General features: G+C 27.7%; 1 protein-coding gene across 1 annotated transcript in view; it reads right to left on the bottom strand.

The window, feature by feature from the left end:
- Positions 1-2,819: 2,819 nt before the first annotated feature.
- Positions 2,820-23,729, bottom strand: part of LOC107452015 (very long chain fatty acid elongase AAEL008004) — a 26,195-nt gene continuing 5,285 nt past the window's right edge. The window contains exons 3-8 of the mRNA XM_016068287.3: positions 10,666-10,856; positions 10,092-10,175; positions 8,915-8,971; positions 6,469-6,574; positions 5,310-5,446; positions 2,820-3,681 (exon numbers count right to left, since the gene is read on the bottom strand). Coding sequence (XP_015923773.1) covers positions 3,436-3,681; positions 5,310-5,446; positions 6,469-6,574; positions 8,915-8,971; positions 10,092-10,175; positions 10,666-10,856 — 821 coding nt within the window. The 3' untranslated portion in view covers positions 2,820-3,435. The remainder of the gene's footprint in view (positions 3,682-5,309; positions 5,447-6,468; positions 6,575-8,914; positions 8,972-10,091; positions 10,176-10,665; positions 10,857-23,729) is intronic.

A 23,729-nucleotide genomic window follows, 5' to 3' on the forward strand; every position in this document is an offset into this window, starting at 1 on the left:
TGTAATGATCGGAATTTATGTTATGGAATTCACTTTTATTGGCTGACCCTCGAAATATAGGGGATCACCGCTGTCTGAGAAATATGGCATCAATTTTTTCGTTTGGAAAACTATCTTAAGTTTCGACCACTTAATGTTAATTTTATTTTTTGTGTATTTCGGCTTATCTCAGAAATGTTTAAGTGAATTGGAAAATATTTGCATGAAATTAAAGAACTCCTTAATCTAAAGATAATTCCATACAAAAATTTATTATTATTTATTATTTTTTTTAAACTAGTCGAAATGATTTTGAATACGCAAAGATTAATATTATGACTTTTTAAAATTCGATTTCTCAGAAATTATTCAACCGATTTCAATCAAATTTCGTATTTCGCCATGTAAAATTACATTCTTAGAAATAATGTAAATGAGCGAAAATAAATAATAGTTCCTCCATATTTTTAATTTAAAATTTCAATAATTTTAATTACACAAAAATGAAATATGGTACTCAAAATGTAGCATTTATTTTATTTCTCAAGCATTTTATGTGAAAAGATGATAACGTTTTTGAAAACATTGCAGAACACTGTGTAAATATTCATTCTAAAATTAAAGTAAAATAACCAGCAGCAGTCTGGCAGTTCTAATTAACCGTAAAGTTTACGACACAGAACATCTTTTTACCTTCATGGTTAACCTTCATCTTTTTACCTTCATGACATTTTAACCATTTACAACTAGCATAGTTTCAAAACAGTAAAAACGAAATTCAACTGGACATTAGAGATGATTCAGCAGTTTTATGGTGCTGCCATCTATACTTGAATGAGAATGTCCAATTCTAAAACCCCAGGGTCGCAATTTATGGAGTTCAGGACTTTGGAAACTCTTCGTGTGTTAAAGGGAATGGAGGAAATATTGTAGTGTTAACGCTAGGACTCGAACCCCTGTTCTGTCGGTCACGAGGTTGACAGATAAGCCCTCTCGGCTGTAATATATCATCTGCACGTGGCTCCATTAGATGGATCTAGCTAGTGCGATAAAATTTTGGTTGTTATACCATAATAGGTAAAAGCAGTTAGTAAACGGTTTTACTCACTTCTAACAGTTTGAGTACCATCTTATTTCTGATTACTGAACTGTTTTGTTTGAATATGATAAAAAAACATTTAAATTAATTGTTATTCAACCATTCTTCCGAGAAATTTCTAACGGTGTAGTGAAATAAACCTATATCATATTAAACCAATCAGAATAAAAGTATAGTGACAAATTTAGTTTGTTATAACTTATAAAATGAAAAGATATATTCAGAACATTTCAGTAACTTCTTTTTATAAAATTTCAAGAGTTGTAGTGTTTTTTTTTTTTAGATATAACTAGTCTCTTAGAAGATTTTCTATTTTTTTTTTAATTTAAATATAGTTTGCCCCTACGAAAATAAGAAATTCTAATTAAAATATTTGTTCCTTTTATATCAAATAGTAATTTTTGTTAACAGGAAATGGTTAACATGAAAGAAAATGGTAAAAACTGATACAATGATACCTCTAGCCAAAAATGGACATATTTACCGACTGTATCGTTCCTCGCACGACTGTACCAGTGTCAGAGGAAATATTTTGAAATGAAACGAGAAAAACCTGTATTTATGAATTTAAATTAAGCATATTTTTTTATAAAGCTCTTCTGTAGAATTTTAATCAAGAAGATTAATTTATCCATTTCAAACTTTAAAGAATAAATTGTTCAAAGTTTTTATATAAGTAAGTTATTATTGTCATTACAACTATAAAACAGTCACTTAGAACATAGCTTAAGGAGGTGCTGAACACAAAAGTCTTAGCATATTTATTACTTAAAAATTAATGCAACTAATTTATTTCAAACGGTGAAACAATAATTATTTCATTTTAAACAAAACGCTTGGTAAAACTTAATTTCTTTTATTCGCCGCACCAAACTTCCCTAAGTGTTACTAAGAGTTAAAAAAAAAATTTTCCCTGATTATTCATTTATATTATTAACATTTTTAAACCAATATATTTTAAAAACCTATTCAAAACAATTTCCGGAAATTTGAAGTGAATATATTTTAATTATTCTTCTAAAATTTGGTTTCATAAAATTGGAAACATTTTTATAGTTAATTCAATAATTTAAAAAATAATACAAAGTAAAGTTAAAAATAAAGCCTTTAGTATGGTAGGGAAGAGCGTTGTAACATAGGACAGTCGTACCTTTCCACGAACAGCATAGCAATGTCATCGAATGGCGTCTAATTAAACTAATTTGACATCGTTGTTCTGTTATTCACTAGGAGTTCGTGTAGACATGATCGGAAGCGTCATCATAAGCCGTCAGAGGTGCTTCCTTATCATGAACTGTTTCTTCGTGTGCTTTTGAACAAAAGGAAACGCCACTAGCCGCGTACGACAGCATTTCCGGGAAAGACTGCCTATGAGATTTTAATCTTTATGATGAACCCTAAGTATCCTAGTAGTTTATCGCAACATTTACAAAAAACCCTGTTATATATATTCATATATAAGCAAACTTGAAAATATCGACAAAAAATAGACTAAAAATTTCATTTTAAAAATCTCTATCTTTAGATACAAAACTAATTTAAAATTTCCACATCCGAATAAGACAAGATCAAATTGTATAAATGCATCAAAAAAATGTGTTCCCCATTTTAATCTGTAGCAAGGTTTGGCAAGATAACAAAATTGAATAATCAATATTTCAGTAAACTGATAATCAATAACCTAATTAGTAAAGTGGCTTGATTATATCAAAACACATCACACATAATAAGCAACGACATGTCCACACATTTGTCTGAATTTTATTTTATGAACATGATTATATTTACACATGGCATGATTTCACAAAACAAATAGTATACGCTAAACAGGAAAGTCTAAATATCCAAATCAAACTCAAGTGATTTTTAACATCCCCATCATAATAGGAAAAAAATGACAAAATACCAGTTATTACAAATGAGCTGCGTTGTTTTATAATATTTAAAGTGTATTTAAATAAACATTGGCAGACTAATAAATACATGAATATTAAATTTCATTCCTATATTCATATTAAAAACCAAATTCATTATGAGTTTTAATTATGCTAATGCATATATCACATATTTTACGACATTTAAAGTTCCAAATTCAAAAAATTAATAAGATTTTGATTTAATTAATTGTTTGACTATATTGTTATTTATTTGTCTTTACATAAAGAAATTTTTTTCTGTAACAGAAAACAAATAAAGAAGGAATAAGCTCCCATTTGCAATTGCTCCATATTACAATTAACTGTAACATGTTAATCCTTTAAAAATTTAATTAAAAAAAATTAAATGTCTTAAACTCATAAAATGCTTGTAAAAGTAGAAGTAACTTTTAGAAAATTCTAGTTAAAAACAGTCTAAGATTAGTCTACTTTTACAGACTCCTTCAGAGCGCCATTTGTTTGTGTTTTCATTTTCTGGTCTTCTAAGAATTTTTTGCTCTGTTTCTTCATTCGAAGTTCCTGGTTGTAAGTGTTTTTGTAAAAGTTGTAAAACATTACAAAGAACAAAATGGCGTGAAAAATAATAATGTAGGCAAATATTGGTTGAAAACCACAATCGTAAAAGATGGGTACAGTAGCATGAATGGTAGCAATGATAAACTGAATCTAAGAAAAAAACATATAAAATTATTATTGCATTCATAGCTAAAATAAATTTATGAATTGAATTACAATATAACCCATAATTATAAAGAAATATCTAAAATATTGCAAAACATATCTGAATCATTAAATAATATACTTTTAATAATACGCATTTTTGCAAAAAATATTTTACTGTAATATCGGTCAACAATTATTAAATTTTGAAAGAAAACTCTTGCAATTAAGCAAAAAAGTAACCACTATTTTAAATTAAATGTCCGAACTTTAAAACATCTCAATTAGATCTCTTCAGACATTGAATAATTATTTAATTAATATGACTTTTAGGCAATTTTTAATAATTTAAAATTATTGCTTGTAACAGAAGTTATTTTAAGATGAGTTACGTAGAATAAGTAACAGTGGTATATTATTACTATAAAAAAATCAGATGATTATACACTTAATAAAACAGTTTTAAAACCTTCAAACTATTTTATTAAGTTTTATTGCCCTTTCCATGTGTTAAAATCTAAATTATATTTTTTTAAAAACTTTTATAAACTCTTCATTACACAAACAAAAATTACATCTGGTCCTTTGGGGTGCATAATGAACAAAATGAACATTAACTAAAATGAATATAAATTAAATGAACATTAAATAAAATGAATACTGAAGGGAAAACTAAATATGAAGTTAATGTTTTGGTATAAAATCTGAAGGGAAAAAAATAAAAGACTTAAAATCATTTAATATAATCAATAAGAAAATTTGAATGTTATGAAAAATTAAACATTTCAAACATGTGAAGTTTCTGGAAGTTGAAGTTTGAAGATTTGACGTTATTATTAATTGCAATTAATTTTTTTTTTGATTTAACCAGTATTAATTTTTTTTATTTCAATAATAAGATTTTCTATTAAAATTTAAAGAAATTAAACACCTTCAGTAAACTTAAAACCTCAAAACGCGTTTTATTTACATATGAAACATAGATGTTTTAATAAGTAATCTGAGGGGAATTATAATTAAATTTACGATGAAACAATTTTAAAAATAGTTTTTAAAATCATTTGAGTTGCTCTCAATTTTATTAAAGATATATTTCCTTAAAGTTTTTAATTGCCCTTCATATTTTATAGTTACAAAATTTCTTGCAATTATAATTAGATTCTCCTTTATTTTTACAATGTATAACAGCAGTTTTGAATATCAAACTTAATCATATTTTGTAACAGTAATTTTCTAGTAATAAGAAAATTAACATGCAAATAAATTCATGGTCAAATAAAGCGCATTACTACCAAATTTGTTCGCATTTTATCCGAAAGTTTTCCAATAATAAAGAAATGGGGAAGCATAAAATTCTATCTTCCATTCATTTCTAGTTATTTTCTAATAATAAGAAAATTAGGAAATCTATGACTAATAACGGGCTTATCTACCAACTCAGGTCGTTCTAATCATAAAAGTGTTTTCTCATAAGAAAATGAGGTTATCAAAAAATTCATTATTTAATAATACTACCCAATTGAATTACATTTTAGCTATTTTGTTTGGCTATAAAACTCAAGACATTTGTAGTGTAATTAAGATAATTTATGTGGAATATGACCATAAAAGTGATCTAGCAGTTTTCTACTTACCATTTGCATTTGAGTAAGGTATTTTTTCCACCACAGATATTTCTGCATGTGGGGTCCAAGTGCTGCTAAACAATAGTAACTGTACATAATCATATGAATAAAGCAGTTGATGAAGGGGAAAAAAGCATTGTGTCCTCCTGTTGAAATGAAAATAAATTTAAAATACGAAGTGCGTAACTTGTATTATTTATTTATTCATTTATTCATTTATTTTGCTGTTTTTCTAAATTGAATGCATCTCATGTTCATCGTCAGATAAATATTGATTTAATTAGCAACTTCAAAATTAAATTAAAGAACTTATGATTTCTATGCAATACGAATATAGTTTTAATAATAAGTGTATTATTTTTTGAACATATAAATTTCTAGATACATCTTTTGGCAGTAGCATGCTATCTACTTCACGATAAATTAAAATCTTCTGCGAATAAACGATTAATTTTCATGAAGTTCAATACTCCTTTTAAAAGTACGACATAACTCAAAATATTTTTATCATCGTTTTGTTTTATAAAAACTTTTGAAAATTAAAAAAGAAAAACATGACACATATTTAAATAATTCATCTTTAATGAGGAGAAAGGATTTCATTATTTACAAAACTTTTATTGAAGAAATAAAGTACTTATTTAAAATTTCAAATATTTTTAAATAAATATTTTAAGGAATTTTAAAACTAATATATATTGTACAAAAAAAAACACTTTTTTTGTAAATCTTCTTATATAAAAATGTTTTAGACTGTTCATTCCACAGTTGTAAACAAATTAAACATCTTTTCAAAATATAATTTAAATTTTTTCAATTGACCCTACTTGGAAAACAGTGATATATAATAATTTCATTTTTTTTTAAAATATTCAATTATTATAAATATTTAGTTTATACAGTTTTAATAGTAAATCATACAGGAACTATATAGTGCTTTTAATTAAAAGCTGTAATGTTCTTAAAATAGAAAAACTTTTTCACAGTTCTTACAAACAAATTTCAATAACACGTTTTGTACTTCTCATTAAAGAAAATATGTTTATCTAAAAGACATCGTTTGCAAACGTTATAGTCAGAATGAAAAAATATTATAAAATTTTGTTTTTTTTTTCAATGGTTAGAAAGAATGGTTCTAATGGTAACAGAAATATAAAAAGAAACATACCTGGTCCGAATTTCAGACCAATCCAAACACCCCATGCAACTGATGCATGATGAACTACGTGCAAGGTGCTGATATGATTGAATTTCTTTCTCAAAACAAAAAATATCTAAAAATGATTTAAAATATATGTAAATGATTTAAAATGGATGTAAAATATTATGAATACTTTTCAAAAAGTAATTCGAGAAAAAATATTGGTTCCCGCACAAGACGATCAAATATATCCATAAATCTTTAAATATTTTCCAAGTTTCTAATGTTAAGATGTTAAAATGTTTTCAGTTATTCTCTGCACCAATTTTTGACTCATTTCTGATATCACGTATATATGATACACGTATTTACTGTGTTTTTTTTGTAAAAATAAGACATGGAAAGCGGCTAGAGATATTTAAAGTCTAAAGTTTTCAACAGATATTGGGAGCAAGCACAATTTTACAATACATTTAAAAAATTGAATTGAGCTATAAACACTTTTACTATTTTTCTAACAATAAAAATTGATAAACACGATATTTTATTCTTTGAAATTTATAGTTGTCGAAAGCTTTTATTTGAAAAGACAGTTCATTTTTAATTATATAATTCCTCAAAATAGCTTTGGTTTTACAGTTTAATTAAAGAAAAAACTAAAATCATTTTAATTTTATCTAGAGCTTAGAATTGAATTATTTTCTGCATGAAACTTATAAAGTTTAAAATGATTTTTTGTTTAACAATGAAATAGAAAATTTTTGAAAAGCTAAAAAAAAAATTTTTTGCAGTTTCTTCAATTTTAATCAAATTACGTATTAAAATGTACTGTAAATGTCATGGTGTTACTGTTATACATTTAGTATTCTAAGTAGTACTAACTGTAATGCCATGTATGCTAAATGCTAATTAAGCATTTGCATTGTTTTAAAAAACTACTAATTGATACTATGCAATGACAAGGAATGACTTGAAAAAAGTTTAGAACCAAATAATTTTTTCGCAAAATTATTTTGATACATTTTATGGTTTCTTGGTTATTTCTTGTACGGATATGAAACTTCCTTGGATGGACTTAAATGACCACAAACTCATTCTGGGACATATTATGCTTTCACAAAAATTCATTAGAAATCATAAATTGACCATCCAAGGATCCTGCTTGACTACACTGAATGGTACGATGATGATACTTGATAATGGTGATACTGATACTTGATAATGGTACGATGTACATTACAGACAATAGCCACTATTTTCACTCGATGAAATTCCAATGGATTTTTTTCATTTGGTCTTTTTTGGCGACAAGGATGTGCAAACCTTCATCTGACACTTGGAGTCCTTAAAAAATTCCGTGTATATGACAAAATATCAGTTGTGACACGCTTAAGTAATTTGAATTAAGGATAAAGGTGGACACTTTCAAAATTCGCAACTATGTTACAGTTGCTAATGTTTCCTTGTCTTTTCTTGTTTGTTTAAAATTTTGTGATATCTTAAAAAAACAAATTTTTCCTTATTTGCGTCCAAGACGTATATATTGCCCCTGTACACTGTGAAAAATCCGGATCAAATTACGGTAACAAGCATCAGCAATTAAGATGGTAGTGCTTTCTACCGTAAACTTCCATTTTACCTGAGCATGTTACAGAACAAAAAAACTGATATACCGTAATTTTTACAGTAAAAATTACCGTTAAATCACTGAATCACTGTATTTAAATAAATATTACCGTAATAATCACGATATAATATTTTACTGTAAAATAGGTTCTACAGATGACGCACTCAATGTACAATCAATGTACACCCAATGTACAATCAGTACTTTAGCTTTAGACTATAATTTAGTCAGGAATTTTTTATAATGTATAAACATTCTTCTCTGAAGATTCTAGTTTCGTATTTCATTTCGCTTCGAGATGACACATAACAGAATTAGCTGTAATTGAAAGCAAAGGTCCGTAATTAGGCTTTAATCTCATTCTTAACAAAATTGAAGTTAATTTAAGAGTTTTATTCCAATATTTTAGACCCAGGAAAAGCTCTCTGAAGCTTGATCCTCTTCAGCCTTAAATCTTAATTGACTAATCTTGATATGTTAAAAAAATAACTGTGGTATATTGCTTCGTTTTGTTCTGTAAACTTTTCATGTATATCAGTTTAAGACGACATTTCAAACCTTGTACAAACCACAAAAAAAGGTTTACAGAAAATAATTTCTTCATACTGCAAACACAGACTTTGAAAACTATTCCATGTTTACTTCGTAATACCGCTAAGATAATTTTCAAAATGTCACAAGAACCTACCATAAAGAAAGCGACCATTTCCAACTATCAAAGATACAAAGTGTATGACCAAACTTACAGACAATTGGAAACAAAGTGCTGGTGCTTGTTGACTTATCTCATAATATATTTACTTAATGCATAAGACAAAATGCAAAAAATAAACTAGATAAACTTACTGTGTCAGCGAATTCTGTTATTTTCAACATCAGATACCACCAACCAAGATTTACAAGCTATAAGCAAATTTAAACATCAAACTATATCAAATAAATATATCAATACTTTAAAATGGAAAAAATTATTTGAAGTATTCTTATACTTCCTGAAATTTTGTGTGAAATGTGTTGTGAAATTTTTATATCTTTTATTTAGCATGTGTATAGTAAAATACTAAAGAACATTTACTAATGTTTGCAAACGTGATATTGGCTATTTTTCTATTAATTGAAACTTAGGTATTAATAAAGTGTCATAATGAGCAATTACTACTATAATTACTCATTATAAGTAATTATTTCGAAATATTTCGTTGAAATGTAAATCTTTCTGCATAAAAATGCTTCTAACTGAAAACAAATTTCGAGACTATACATTGTAAATGATCGCATTCATTTCAAAATATTTTTTATAACCGTTTTTTTATAACCACATTTTTTGAAAACCAAGATTACTTTTAAGCTATTTTCATATTCAAATATGGGCTTTATATTCTTTGTAAATACACATCTATCACATAAAATAGTTAAAGAATACTTTGAAAATATCTTCATTCAGTCCAAAGCAAGTAAATTAGAAATCAGGATCTGTGGTGGCTCAGGGGATAGCGCGCTCGCTTCCCAATGAGGTAAACCGGGTTCGAATACCAGAGATGGTTGGTCGATTCCAATTCAGTACCCGGCTCTCACCGACCACCACAATATTTATGTAAAATATCCTCAGTGGATCATGAATTATAGTCCTGATTGCCGTAAGGCTAACCGTGAAACGTCTTCGTTGTTTTTCCTCTCCCTGCAGCTCATATGCGGATTAGTTCCATCAACAACAAAAAAACTTCACAAAAGTAAATTTCGCCCAATACTTATCCAGAAGTCCCCTTCTATTCTGAATTGAGTTCAAAATTACAAGGCTACGGAGTTGAGCATTAGTAGCCGTAAACTCAAAATTTGGTTCGGCTGTTCAGCGGCGGTTAAAAAAATTAAAAAAATTGCAAAAAAATACACATACAGTTAGTTAAACCTCCTACTAAGGTTTGCTTAAGTTTTCATTTAGAAATTGATTATTTAAACATAATTACCATTTTAGAAGAAAAAAAATCCCTCAGGATAAGAGACACGTTTAAATATTGATTCTTACCAGCATGCTTTCTTCGTCAGTAGAGTAGTTGACAGGTTCGCACATCAAATTGTATTTTCCTGAAAGATATGTTTTACTACCACCCTGAAATGTGGAAGAAAAACTATTAACTTAGAATAGAGTGTTATAGTTCACTGCTTTGTTACGCTGATGAAAATTAACTACAAAATTAAAATTTACATTTGAAAATTAACACTTGAAAACAAAATAAGTAAAATCAACGCTGAAATATGTGTACAGCCTGAAGAAAAGAACGATATACAGATATTTATGAAATGGCAATATACTTTTTTTTTAATGTAAGTTTATATATGTTTGCACACATAGCAGCATGTTTAACAATAACAAAACGCGTTTTTTAAAAACACCCTTCAGTATATAATTTTAGTTTTATTATTATTATTATTATTAAGTCGTTTTACTGAGTTGTATTAATGCATAACACTACAGTCTATATAACTCTAACAAATCATGTATATAATTTTTACAACCAATAACGAAAAACAAGCAAAATAATTTAAAAATACCATCAAGCAAATTTAATAATTAATACACTAATTAAAAATGTACTTACGTAGAAAAAGAAAAATGCACTCAACACTACCATAAGAAGGTTATAAGCAATTATAATTCCATTGATTTGGAATGGTTTTCTCTCTTTCATATAAGCTGGTCCTAATACTTTTACGAAATATAAATAAGAAGCTATGATGGTTAACATAGGAAATGGACTTCCAGCCAATGGAAAATCTTTACCTCGAGGATCTGGAAGAGAAAAGAAAAATTACATTAACAAAATTCATGAGATTTAATGTAAGAAAATTTAGAAAATTAAATTTAAATAACTATTTCCGTTTCTGTTCAGCTGAGAAAAAAGAAGTACCAGAAAAGTTTAAGATAAACAGCTGATTTCAACGGTAATGTTATTTTTTAGTCTTCTTTTAGAAAATTAGAACTTAAAAATTATTATTGTATTAATTTTTAAGTTTTTTAAGTTAAAACTTCCACAATTGTATAAAATTCTGTAAAAAAATTGTATAAAATAATTGTATTCTTGATTGTATTAATTGATTGTTATTAATTGTGTTATGATGGTATTATTAATGTATTTACTTTTCTTTCAGGTAAAAACATTTGCGGAAGTGGAGGTAAAATTTTTAAATTTAAATAGAGCATTTTGTTAATTTTGTATTAATATTTTATTTTATAATAATTTTTTTTCATTTGAAAAAACATGTAAATTCTATACAATTGGGAAAAAGGAAACCGTTCTCTAACTGTAAAAACGATGCTCATCTTTAACCATCTTTTGAAATTTAAATATTTGAATTACCATCATCCGATGCTACTTGGACAACAGAGATAAATTAGAACACTTTATGTGGGTAAATTTTGAAATCCAATCCTAGTTACACTGATTTAAATTTCATTGTTAACTTTCAAGCTACAATTTCCTTGTTTTACTAAAGTTTTGGATCATATATTGAGTTGTTCGGAAAGTTATTTCGTATTTTTCCAACAGAGGGGCTTTATTTTCATTTATTTCGCAGCCGAATTCACACTTAGGCCGCATAATCATTAAATAGTATAATCATTTTGACAGCTGATATAGCAAGACTACCTTTCGAAAAAGTTCGATTGATTCTACGCAGTAGTTTTTCGCTGATGCACTTTCAAATAACGAAAGTGAAAACCAGAATATTTGTCATATTATACTTTTTTTAAAGAAAAGATAAAAATGATGGAAGAAAAAAAACTATCCGACGTGTATGGAGTACGCCAGTGTTCATCCATGTATTAGGAGTAAACCAGTGGTTTGCAAAATTCCAATTAAGATCATTTGTTGAAACAGCGTAGCATGGTGCACGGAGATACACCACTCCAATTTAAGCTATTAAAGACACAACAAAAACATTTATCAAGGCTTACCGGTGAATGACAACTTGTGCGTTCTCTGAGACATTAAATTTATGGAATTCGACAGTTCATAATCATTTGAAAAACCTACGGTTTTGTCTCAAAGATCGACTCATGGGTTCCTCATGTTCTTACAGAAAGCGATTTGTGCCGTCACATGACAAGTCTGTGATTTGCTTCTCAAACGTCAAGGAAATTATCCATTTTAGAAGAGCATCATCACTGGGGACAGGAAACAGGTTGTCTACAGCAATTTTCCAGTCGCTACAAAAAATTTTGGGCAGAAAAACTTTGAAAGCGATTTAGAAGTAAAAGAATTGAAATTAATATCCGAAGAAACCAATTTTTTTTCTGTGTTTATAACCCTGTACTTATATTTAAGAAAAGTCCATTCTAAATGTATGCTTTCCACCACGTTAATCATCAAACTCGTAATTATAAGAGAAATTTCAAACAAAAAAATTTCAACCACTTATTTTCTGGTACCTTTACGTATAATTATAATTCAATCGTGATTTTTTACTCGATATTTTAGATTCCCTTTCTACTGGGCTACGAAGGGCCGAAGGCCAACAAAATTTGATTTAAAAGAAACTTTTTACACTTTTTTTGTCTTCTTATTGTTCTAAGCTTTGTCAAAGTTATTAATTGTTAACTTTGTTAACTTATGTAAGTGTTTTGTTAACTGTAACGGTTTCGTTACTAAGCATCGTAAGACAAATATAAGATTCTTACTACTAGCGTAAATGTCCCACGTTAGGGAGTAAATTAGGCCACCATGTTTTATTCATTCATTCATTTACTTATTTATTTATCGTACTTCGAACTTTCTAACACAATTACACAATGTAGCTTTATATCAAAATTTTACAACAGTTGTTTAATCTCTAAAATAAGTGCTCTTAAATTGTCAATTGTCTAAAATGGTGAAGTGACTTAAGCAATAGTGAATGACGTCAACTAAAATTTTAAACTTCGAAGTTAAATAACGTTAGAGATTAATTACTAAATTGATTGGGAAAATTAGGCAGAAAAGATTAAAATTTAAACAGTACAAAAATTTTAAGTCAATTTTGAATATTTTAATGAAGAAATTATTCCCATTAATAAATTTTTACTTTTTAGTTTAATCATAAAAGGACAAAACAATAAGCAATTGAAACATAATGATTATAAATTTGCCCGAAACATCGAAAAAAATGTGAACAAAACAAAAATTATTAATTTTCAGTTGGTTTTAAAACGAGTGTTCGCAATTCTATGTTTACTAATTGTACAACAGATGGCAGCACTGCAATCCATATCGTTTTAAAGTTTTTATAATCAAATAAACAAATTTTAAGCTATTTTTGGAATTTTAATTCAATTAATGTTTGAATAATTTTTATCAACCTTCAAAATTCGCCATTTTAACATGCGACAAAACCTTTTAAAGATTCATGATTAGGAAAAAATATATAGATAAATATATTGAAATTTTTTTAGTTAATGAAATTAGATATTGAAATTATTTAGTTAATGAAATTAGTTATTGAAATTATTTAGTTATTGAAATTTTTTTATTTAAATATTTCGCTCGTTTTTTTTTTATTATTATTATTATTATACTGTAACTTTACTATATTCTTATATTCTGGTAGTTTTAATCATACTTTTTTTCTCGTAATTTACTCGATAATATGGGAAAATTTAGCTCCCCTTAAAGGTTGCAACAAATTTGCATAATTTTATTACGATATTTATGCACACGATTTTTAGTTATTATTAGAATATTATTTCAATTATTCTTTAATTAATTTTTACCAAAATTCGCAATTTAAAATGCAGCAAAAACTTTTGAAGAATTATGATTTAGAAAAAAATATTGATAACTATTTTGACATTTTTTTAGTTTATTTGCTTACATATTTGGCTCGTTTTTTTATTATTATTTTCTTTCTAAACGTTTGTGCGATTTTAATCTGCAAAATATACATACACAGAAAATGTATTACTGAAAAAAATACCTTTCTTCAAGAAAAAAATATTTTTTAACATATTTTAATCCCAAAAACTGTTCCTTTGATACTACTGTAAGGTTGAATTCGATTAATTTATTTGATAAATTTTGGATAGAGAACATAAAATGTAAAGTATTTTTAAATTAGAAAGAAGTATTAAAATTATTATTTTAAATTTCACAGGTATTACTGTGTACCCTCTCCTTTTAATCTGAACTTTTTCTGTATCAGTTATACCATAATCAAAAAATTAGAAACTTATATTTAGGACAAAAAAAAAGCTCCTGTCAACTAAATTTCTTCTGAATCAATTTCAAACTGGTGAGCCCGTGTTTCATCTGGGCGATTCTTTAGAGATAAATCAACTAATTAATTAAACCTTATAATTAATTAATTAATCATTATCGATTGTGCCAGTTAGAATCTGTTATTTCTTAATATTTTGCACTATTATTCTTAATATTATTTCTTAATGATGCATCAGGATTTATTATTTCTTAAGTGTCCAGTGTGCCAGTTGTAATTTTTTTATTTAAAAAACTGATTCTTTTCTTTTTTCAATCCTCTTGTTAACTTCCCTTTAATTATCATTTGAAATTTGAAATTCTACTAAAATGATAAATAACAGACCTTGTAAATTGCAACTAAACAATTAAATCAGTTAGCTGATTGGTTGATCAGGTTGAGTCAGCAAAAAATCCGTTAAACTGACACCCTTCCTTTAAGTTTTTAGCGTTTATAGGTTTACAGGTGGACAAAATTGGCTTAAATTATTTGCAATCCATCTAAGTAGACCATCAACGAAAAGAACCAACTTATACGCGTTTCACTGTGTATGCTTTTTGCAGAAAATCCTTAAAATCCATAATTGCATAGGCTTCAACTTGTTATCTTAATCAGTTGTTTGGTCAGTGTGCTTTTTTCTTTTAGAATCGTGATTAAAGATTTTAGCAACCGTAATAGAACAATTGATTTCAAAATTATCGCTTCACTTATCTAAGTATGATTTAAAAATTTAAATAGTAGATGGCATATCATTATATTAGTCAGAAAAATGTCAATTTTTCTATATTTCTGGATTTTTATCGCAAATATAAATGATGGAAGTTCCTTTTAATAAGTACCTTTTAATAAGTAATTTTAAAAAAAAAGACAAATCTTAAAATGTTTTTTATCGAGCCTTAAAAATGCTTTATAACATATAGCTGTAACAAAGTATGTATAGTAAAAACATAAATAAAGGATATTTCTTTTTCATAGATTCGCTGCTTGTCGACACCTTCAAATGAATGTATTCATTTTTCATATAATTTGCCTTTATTTTTTGCATATAAAAGAAATTTAAATGTCTGTCCGAATTATATTTTTGAATCGCTGGGGGGGGGGNGGGGGGGGATATTTCATAGATACCATCGATTAACCAAACTTATTTAATCGAATTTTTCTTCCATTCAGCATTCGAACCCATTTCGTCCACGGTGAAAAATATTCTGGCGAAGTTATAGTACCGAATGAGAAAAACATTTTTGGAAAGAAAAAAAAAAAGAAATCTAGTTAATTAAACCGAAATATACGGTGTTTATACCATTCGTTTGGAAATTTTTCCATTCATATGGTAACGATTAGTTGGAAATTCTGATTTTCTAAACTGTAGTTTATACTACCCCACATTTACTGAAAAATACGAAACTGAAAGGTAAGTTTAACTGAATATATGGTTCTAATGACATTCTCTAAAGTATCATGATCAATTTACCAAATTTTTATCACATTTACCAAATTTCATCACATATTATAAAACAATATTTTATTTTAATTTTGCCAAAATCATTATCAAAACATTTCAGTAAAAATTACCTAGCTTTTCGGTGCTCCCATCATGATTCAAAAACATTGCAAATTTTAGCGTATTCTGGTAGTTTTTACCAGTGTGGTTATATTCTATATTATAGCTGACTAGTTTCGGTCTCTAAATAGCATGGTTTCCCTATTCGGTGTTTTATATTTCCAAGTATTTTTATTATTATTANGGGGGGGGGGCATATTTTATGGATACCATCGATTAACCAAACTTATTTAATCGAATTTTTCTTCCATTCAGCACTCGTACCCATTTTGTCCACGGCGAAAAATATTCTGGCGAAGTTATAGTTCCGAATGAAAAAAATATTTTTGGAAAAAAAAAAGAAATCTAGTTAATTAAACCGAAATATACGGTGCTTATACCATTCATTTGGAAATTTTTCCACTCATATGGTAACGATTAGCTGGAAATTCTAAACTGTAGTTTATAGTACCCCACATTTACTGAAAAATACAAAACTGAAAAGTAAATTTAACTGAATATATGGTTCTAATGACATTCTCTAAGGTATCATGATAAATTTACCAAATTTTTATCACATTTACCAAATTTCATCACATATTATAAAACAATATTTTATTTTTAATTTCGCCAAAATCATTATCAAAACGTTTCAGTAAAAATTACCTAGCTTTTCGGTGCTCCCATCATGATTCAAAAACATTGCAAATTTTAGCGTATTCTGGTAGTTTTTACCAGTGTGTGTTATATTCTATATTATAGCTGACTAGTTTCGGTCTCTAAATAGCATGGTTTCCCTATTCGGTGTTTTTTATTTCCAAGTATTTTTATTATTATTATTATTTTCTTATCATCCTTAGCTATATCTATGAATCTATTAAGATGTTTTAGAATTACCTAAGCAGAAGCGTAAAAGAATTATTTTTACAAGGGTTGTTTATCCAAATTGCCAGTACACGTATAATAAGCTACTAAATTATCGCATTATTTTTGTAATCTTTGAAGTTTTTTTCTCCGCAATTGATTGAAAAGCGCAATTGATGGAAATATTGCGTTTGTGAAGCACTGAAGATAGTTTCCTCTGTTAACTATAACTTTCAAAAACCAACTTATTGCTTCGTATTATTCTTACGTGCAAAATAAAAAGAATTTAATCGAACTTATCTAATTTATTCATTCAACACAAGGATTTATTACTTCTTATCTCTTCCTTATTAACCTTTCCACTTGGAAAAAAGTATGGTCAAAACTACCAGAATATGGTAAAATTTATGTATTTCTGACTCTATGACAACACCAAGAAACACCATAATTTTTACCAAAACGGTTTAGAAATGATTTTAGAAAAATTAACATTAAAATATTGCCTTATAATCTGAGATAAATGTTAAAAAATTTGGTATATAGTGGATTGGGATATTGCATTAAATCCATTTATTCGGTTAAATTCGCTCGAAACTTTTTCATTTTGTACTAATTTTGAAAAAAGAAATTCCATGTAAGCCGTTGACATATGAATGAAAAAATTACCAAATGAATGTTTTAAATACTATATATTTTGATTTTACTAACAAAATTCTGTTTCATTCTTATTATTATCATCATTATTATTATTAAAAATGTCTTTAACATACAATACAGTACTTTTAATATAATATTTTTCACCATGTAGCTATTCTATTTGAATTAAATAATAAAGGGAAGAAAAAGAATTATAACAAAAAATTTGAAACGGAATCGTATATATTAGCTTATTATTGCAGAATTTTAACAAGTAATTAGAAGCAGAATTTTAAAGAACAGTTAAAAATAGATATCCAAGGAATGTTTAGAAATATCCACATTTGAAACTAATGAGAAAAATTTCATAGATGAATTCATTACTACATTCCTTTTTAATCCATAATTTATGCAATCATTTTTAATAAGTGATTTCTAAGCAATATCAATTTTTTTTTCAAAGTAACTTATCGAGATTTACTGTATATTCAGTTTAACGAAAAAGTGAACGATGAGTCTGCAGTCCATTGTTCCAAAATAAATTCCTCGGATGTAAGAGTTCGAATCATCAGTCGAAGATTTACCTTTTCAAACGATTGTCTTCCTTAAGGAAAAAATCCGATCTTAAATATCTTAATCCTCATTTGAATACATATTTCATGAATAAAAAAGATACTTAATATTGAAATTTCTTAAATTAGATTTTAAAAAAAATGGAGATAAAAACACATGTTATGGCTACTATAGAATGCACCTGATGAATAAAATTTATTTTACGCTTTGCTTAGAAATCGTCTGCTAGGCCAAAAGGACACACTTGATTGAGGGTCATGGTTAGCAGGCCATCTTTTTTACTTATTTCAGCGGGTCAAAAATCTTTCCCCTTCTCTCTCTCTCTCTCTTTTTACTCATCTTACCGCCTGTAATAGAACTGCTGCCCTATATTTGCAAAATGAAGGCGAAGTTTTTCATCCGGTATTTGAAGAACTTGGAAAAGCGCTTTTTTTCGACCTAAACCTGTTAATGGAACACAAATTTATGCTTCATTGATGGCAATCCGTGACGATATTTTATTTTCACTCAATTCTTTCAAGACATTGAAAATGTCAAACGATTTTTTGTTTTAGCTATCCGTTGTGCAGATGATATATATCTTAATTATTAGGTCAATGTGTCTGACAAGTGGCATCTAACTGTATTGTTCTAACTTCTTTCATTTTTCATTGCTATTATATATGAAGATTGTATGTTTATGCATTGTGTTTGAAGTATTGAATCGGATGTGTAATTAAGCTTTTATAAAAGTAGTTCAAAAATAAGAAAAATCTCGTGTGTCTTGTTGAATAGTCAATCGAAAAATAAAATGAAAGAAACATTCAAAATTTCATTTTGCTTGGATTTCTATTGAAATCTGCCCCACTAAATGCTGCTTAAATTTCTTTCAAATATCAGTGAAACAAAAATATTTTAAGAATTTTTTCTGAAATATATAGCATATTTTCGAAATCGTTGTGATTTAAATGCACAAAAACGGGTGCATTGTAAAATTTTCGCTATTTTGAACAAAATGACAAATCTATTTTTTTTCTCTTATGGATAATTTTAAAAAGTGATCTAGTGATGAAGAATTGTACATAATTTCAATTTTCCCATTTTAATGACATTTGGTGGACATATAAATTAAGTTCTTCAGAGTTTCTGATTGAGAAACTAAAAACCATGATAACAAGATGATGTGCTTGAGTAAATTAATATGAGGAAAAAAAACTGAGATCAAATTTCTACCAGCGTAGCTCTTTAGAGTTCGGACGAATTTTTAAGCTCGATGAAAGAAAGATTTTAAGTCCTTTACAAATTAATTTTCAAAAAAGCCTAATATTTTCTAACTTTAAAACCTTGATATCTCTTGTATTTTTTAATCAATTTACATTTTTTTTAACAATTTAGAAATCAACAACTTATTATTTACTGAGATAATAAATTTTGATGATTCTTCTTTTTTTTCGTTTTTGACAGGCCTATACCATGCACAAGAGAATAAGGTAAAAACGGATCTCAAAACTTACGTACGTAAAAGTTGAAAAAGCAATTTCAAATGGTACTCGGTCATAAAAATTATTTAATTATAATTGAGAAATTTTAGAATAACTTTAAAATAATAGAAAATAGATAATTTAAAAAAAATTTTTAATGAAGTAATTATTATAGGTATTTTTATTCCACGCCATGCATCCTTTTTGACATTTTCATTAAACTAGTGCTACTTGCCTACATTACTAATTATGATTGCTTTGTAACTTTAGGAATTTAAGTAAACTGGATTATAGTCAGTTTTTAAAAAGAAAAAAAATAATAATAAATCTCGGCCTTTTCTATGAGTGATTATTAAGACAAAGTTAGTAAAATTATTTTTATATTGTATTACGAAGATTTCATAAAAAATATTTAAATTAAGAGTTTAATGTTTTATTAAATTTCAATTAAGCTTTGTATAACTTATCACATTTTAAATAATACAATACTATTTTAATTCTTCTTTAATTTTTTACATTTATTTTATCAAAAATTTCATACCAATATATTTTTCTAATAAATCAACACTTAGTGAAAAATCACACTAAACGAAGTAGCTCCAATTTCTATATTAAACAAGTAATAATTCCAGTACTTATTTTCATTTTTTCAAATGTGATGTAAATAAGTTATTAAAATTTAAAAAGGTAATGAAAGAAATAAAACACAAGGGCAAACTCGTAATTTAAGCTATTTAATTTTAATATCATTTTTTAAACTAAAATTAAAATGATTTAAATACTTCTGAAATCAAGAAACTGCAAGAATGTGTTATGTTTTGCAACCTACACTCATATAACTGTAATAAAAATAAAAAAAATTGTACTATGAGTTCAATAGCTTTTGTTAGTTCGATACTTTTTTTCTTGTATAAGCCACAAAATTTTGTTTATACAAAATTGTTTCAAAATTTAAAGTTTAATTGAATGCTCTCATATGATTCAATATAAAATATTCGAATGATTCAATATAAAATAAAATACTGGTTAAGTAATTTAAAAGTGATGCTACCTGTTTCAGTTACTATTTACCAACTATATATGCTTCTAGTATTTAAAATTAAAATATTAAATGAAAAAGCAAATAACTTTTTGAAAAAAAAGTTAAATAAATAATTCGTAATAAATAAATAATTATTTGATAATTAATTCGTCATAGTCAAATGCTTAGAAAATTCGTGATTTACAAAAGATTTCTGATTTTAAGACACTAAATTCATGGCATTTTTACTAAAAAAAAAATAATGAATCGAAACGTTGAACAAATTTTTGAATAGTAATTTTATTGATTGCACACAATTAGCTTAAAATGTGTTTTTTGTTTCCAAATTTTCAGCATTTAAAGGAATCTATTCTAAATCCTTAAAGTCATTAATATTACAAATAATACCGTTGGCCTAAATGGATTTCAAATTTGTAGATTTAGGAAAATCTTTCTAAATAACAATTAGAATAATTATTTCCACATATAATCTGAGTGCTTGGCATGAAACTGGAATTCCAAGTTGCTTTTGCTTTATTTGCTTTCTTATTGTTTTAAGTCTAAGATGAGATTCTGCAGACGAAATGCATCGAAGCATTCATTCTAAATGTGGATGACAAATACCCCTATAATACTACTTTTTAGCCTTGACCACCTTATTATCAGCACGAACGAGTGTAGCGATGCGTTACCGTTTGAATCCGATCCAGTGATATAGATTTTTTGAAGCAAATCTAAGACAGTCATTTAAGTTGGTCATTTAATGTTTTGTAAGCGCTTTCTAACTCTTTTTAAAATGGCTGAGTAAACTTAAACTAATTCTAAATATGGAAATGCGCTGAAAAACAATTTCAATCATTTTCAATGCCGCTGTCGTAATTTTTTAAATTACAGTGGCCGGTGCTTTTAACGAGATCGTATTCGTAATTGAAGATTTTGATTCCAATAAACAGCCACCACTTACCGTAAGGAGTTCGAGATCAAAATACGGTGTAAAGTACCGATACTTTGGAGGCATCATCAGTAAAATCAATTTCCCCACAAAATCCATTTTTATAGTAAAATATTATACTGAAATATTTACAATAATATCTATTTAATTATAGTGAGTCAGTGATTTTTTACGGTAATTATACCGGTTGTTGTTGTTTCCAATCCCAGCTGGGATAGCGGAGCTATACCAGATCCATGAGACCGCGATTCTTCAAAAAATCGAGGAAAAGGAGAGGTCCTTCAAGAGCCTCTTCCATTGTGAAATCCAGGCAATCAAGTAGATGGTGAGGACTAGCCTCGCTGGAGTTGCACTTTTTACAAGTTGGAAAAAGTTTAATTTGTCCACTGAAACTGAGACTCCTAGTAAGCCCACTGACAAATCTACGTGTAGCAGTTTGGTCGGCATGTGTACCCTGAAGGTCAAGGGCTCCTCCAGGACGCTTGCTGGGATATAAATTGTGATCCGGTGGAACAAGTCAAGCTTTATTAATTTTAGATTTGCGGATAGAAAATAATTCAGACTAAGTGAGGGCCATGTTTGGAGAGGCTGGGAGGGAAATACCTTCTTTTGCCAACTGATCAGAACGTTCGTTGCCAAAAAATTATACCAGTAATTAGTACCGGCAAGCTGAATACCGGTACTTTTACAGATACTTGATCTTGAATATTTGACAGTGCACTTCGCATTAAAAATGAGATGGTATTTTCTCAATTTTTACGACATCACGAATATAATTATACAACATGATTATTTAAAGCAAATTTTACATAAATTTATGAAATATAAGTTTAAATTAAAAAAAAACTTTTTAAAATCATGCAAGTGAAACCATTTTAACTTAAATATGACTTTAATAATATCACAGCAAAACAAATTAGACTCGCTCCTGTTCATTGGCTCCTCAACCAGAGTAAAAATAAAAGAAATCTTTGCTGTTTATCAGAGAGCTAAACAAATTAAGGCCTTTTTTTATTTTCGATGGACTGAAATACTACTTTCCCATACAAACAACTACACTTGACCACAAGACCTTTCTGTATTCTAACAAATTCCAAATCCAATCTTCCTAGAATAATGATAAAAAATGACTAGTGATTAAAGTCAATGCGAAAAAGAACCTGGTACTGGTTTACAACACCTGAGATCTATCTTTTACTTAGATAATAGATACAAAGCATTATCGCTGGACCATTCTGATCATCTGACTCTAAAGCGCCTTCGATAATTATGGTTTAATTCGGTGCCATATTAAGTTCGATGCAAATTTATATTCTATAACAGCAATAATGAGAATGACAAGCCAATTTGGCCCCATATTATTGTCTCAACATAAATAAAGTGTTACAGTTTAAAACCTATTTACAGGGAATTTACAAGGAAAACATTAAAACTTAAACTAATGACCCTATCAGGGGAGGCATTATTAAAAGAAATTCTTAACATGCATTTTATTTTTTATTTGGCTCAGATGGCATTAATCAAAAACTGCGCAATAATATGATAGGAAAAGTGTGAGGTATAGACCCTCCATGGCCTCTAAGACTTGCCACCCCTGCTACTTAAAAATCATTCAATTTACCGAAAAACCTATATTTATTACTTCAAAGTGCACCTGCACTGCATATGAACGAATTTTGAAATTACTATGATTCTCCTTGAACCTGAATTCGATCATTTATCATTTCTTATTTGATGGATGGATGCCAGAAGAAGGTGAAGTTTAGAAAGGAATGTGGAATGAATCAGAATCAGTGTGAATCGTTTCTTCCGGGTAACAGAAAACAACTATTTAATTGATAAACTTGACAGAAAGGCCTTTACTTCTGAGCTTTCCCGCTTTTTCTACTCGATACGTGACCTTCCGAACGGATCTTCCTCTTCTTTAACGAAGTGCGAACGAACTCTAAATCAAATCCGTAAAATTGAGGCACCGTTTGACCCAGAATACGAACGGTGCATTAAAAATAGCACATTCAAACGTAATTATCTATAAAAAAAAGTGGTTACGTAATTTTTGCTAAGGTAACTTTCATTGGCAAGTCTAAAATTACTTGTATTAGATAAAAGTGTATGGTTTGCGCAACTTTTCTTTTTCAATATTTTATTTAATTATTTTTTAAGTCGTCTTGCAATTCTGCTCCACTAAAGATACTTTTTTTTTATGAAGTTCAAATTTTGATTATTTCCAATTAAAATGCAATATCAATTGCAGGTAGAGTTGTAGGTTTTTTTTTAAATCAATCTTTTTTTCTTTTTTGTTTCAGGAAACATTGTTTACGAGAACGATAAGTTCGAATGAAACGGTCCAGTTATTGAGAAGTTTATATATATATACCAGTACGTAATGT

Source organism: Parasteatoda tepidariorum, chromosome 4, assembly GCF_043381705.1.
Source record: "Parasteatoda tepidariorum isolate YZ-2023 chromosome 4, CAS_Ptep_4.0, whole genome shotgun sequence".
Lineage (NCBI taxonomy): Eukaryota > Metazoa > Arthropoda > Arachnida > Araneae > Theridiidae > Parasteatoda > Parasteatoda tepidariorum.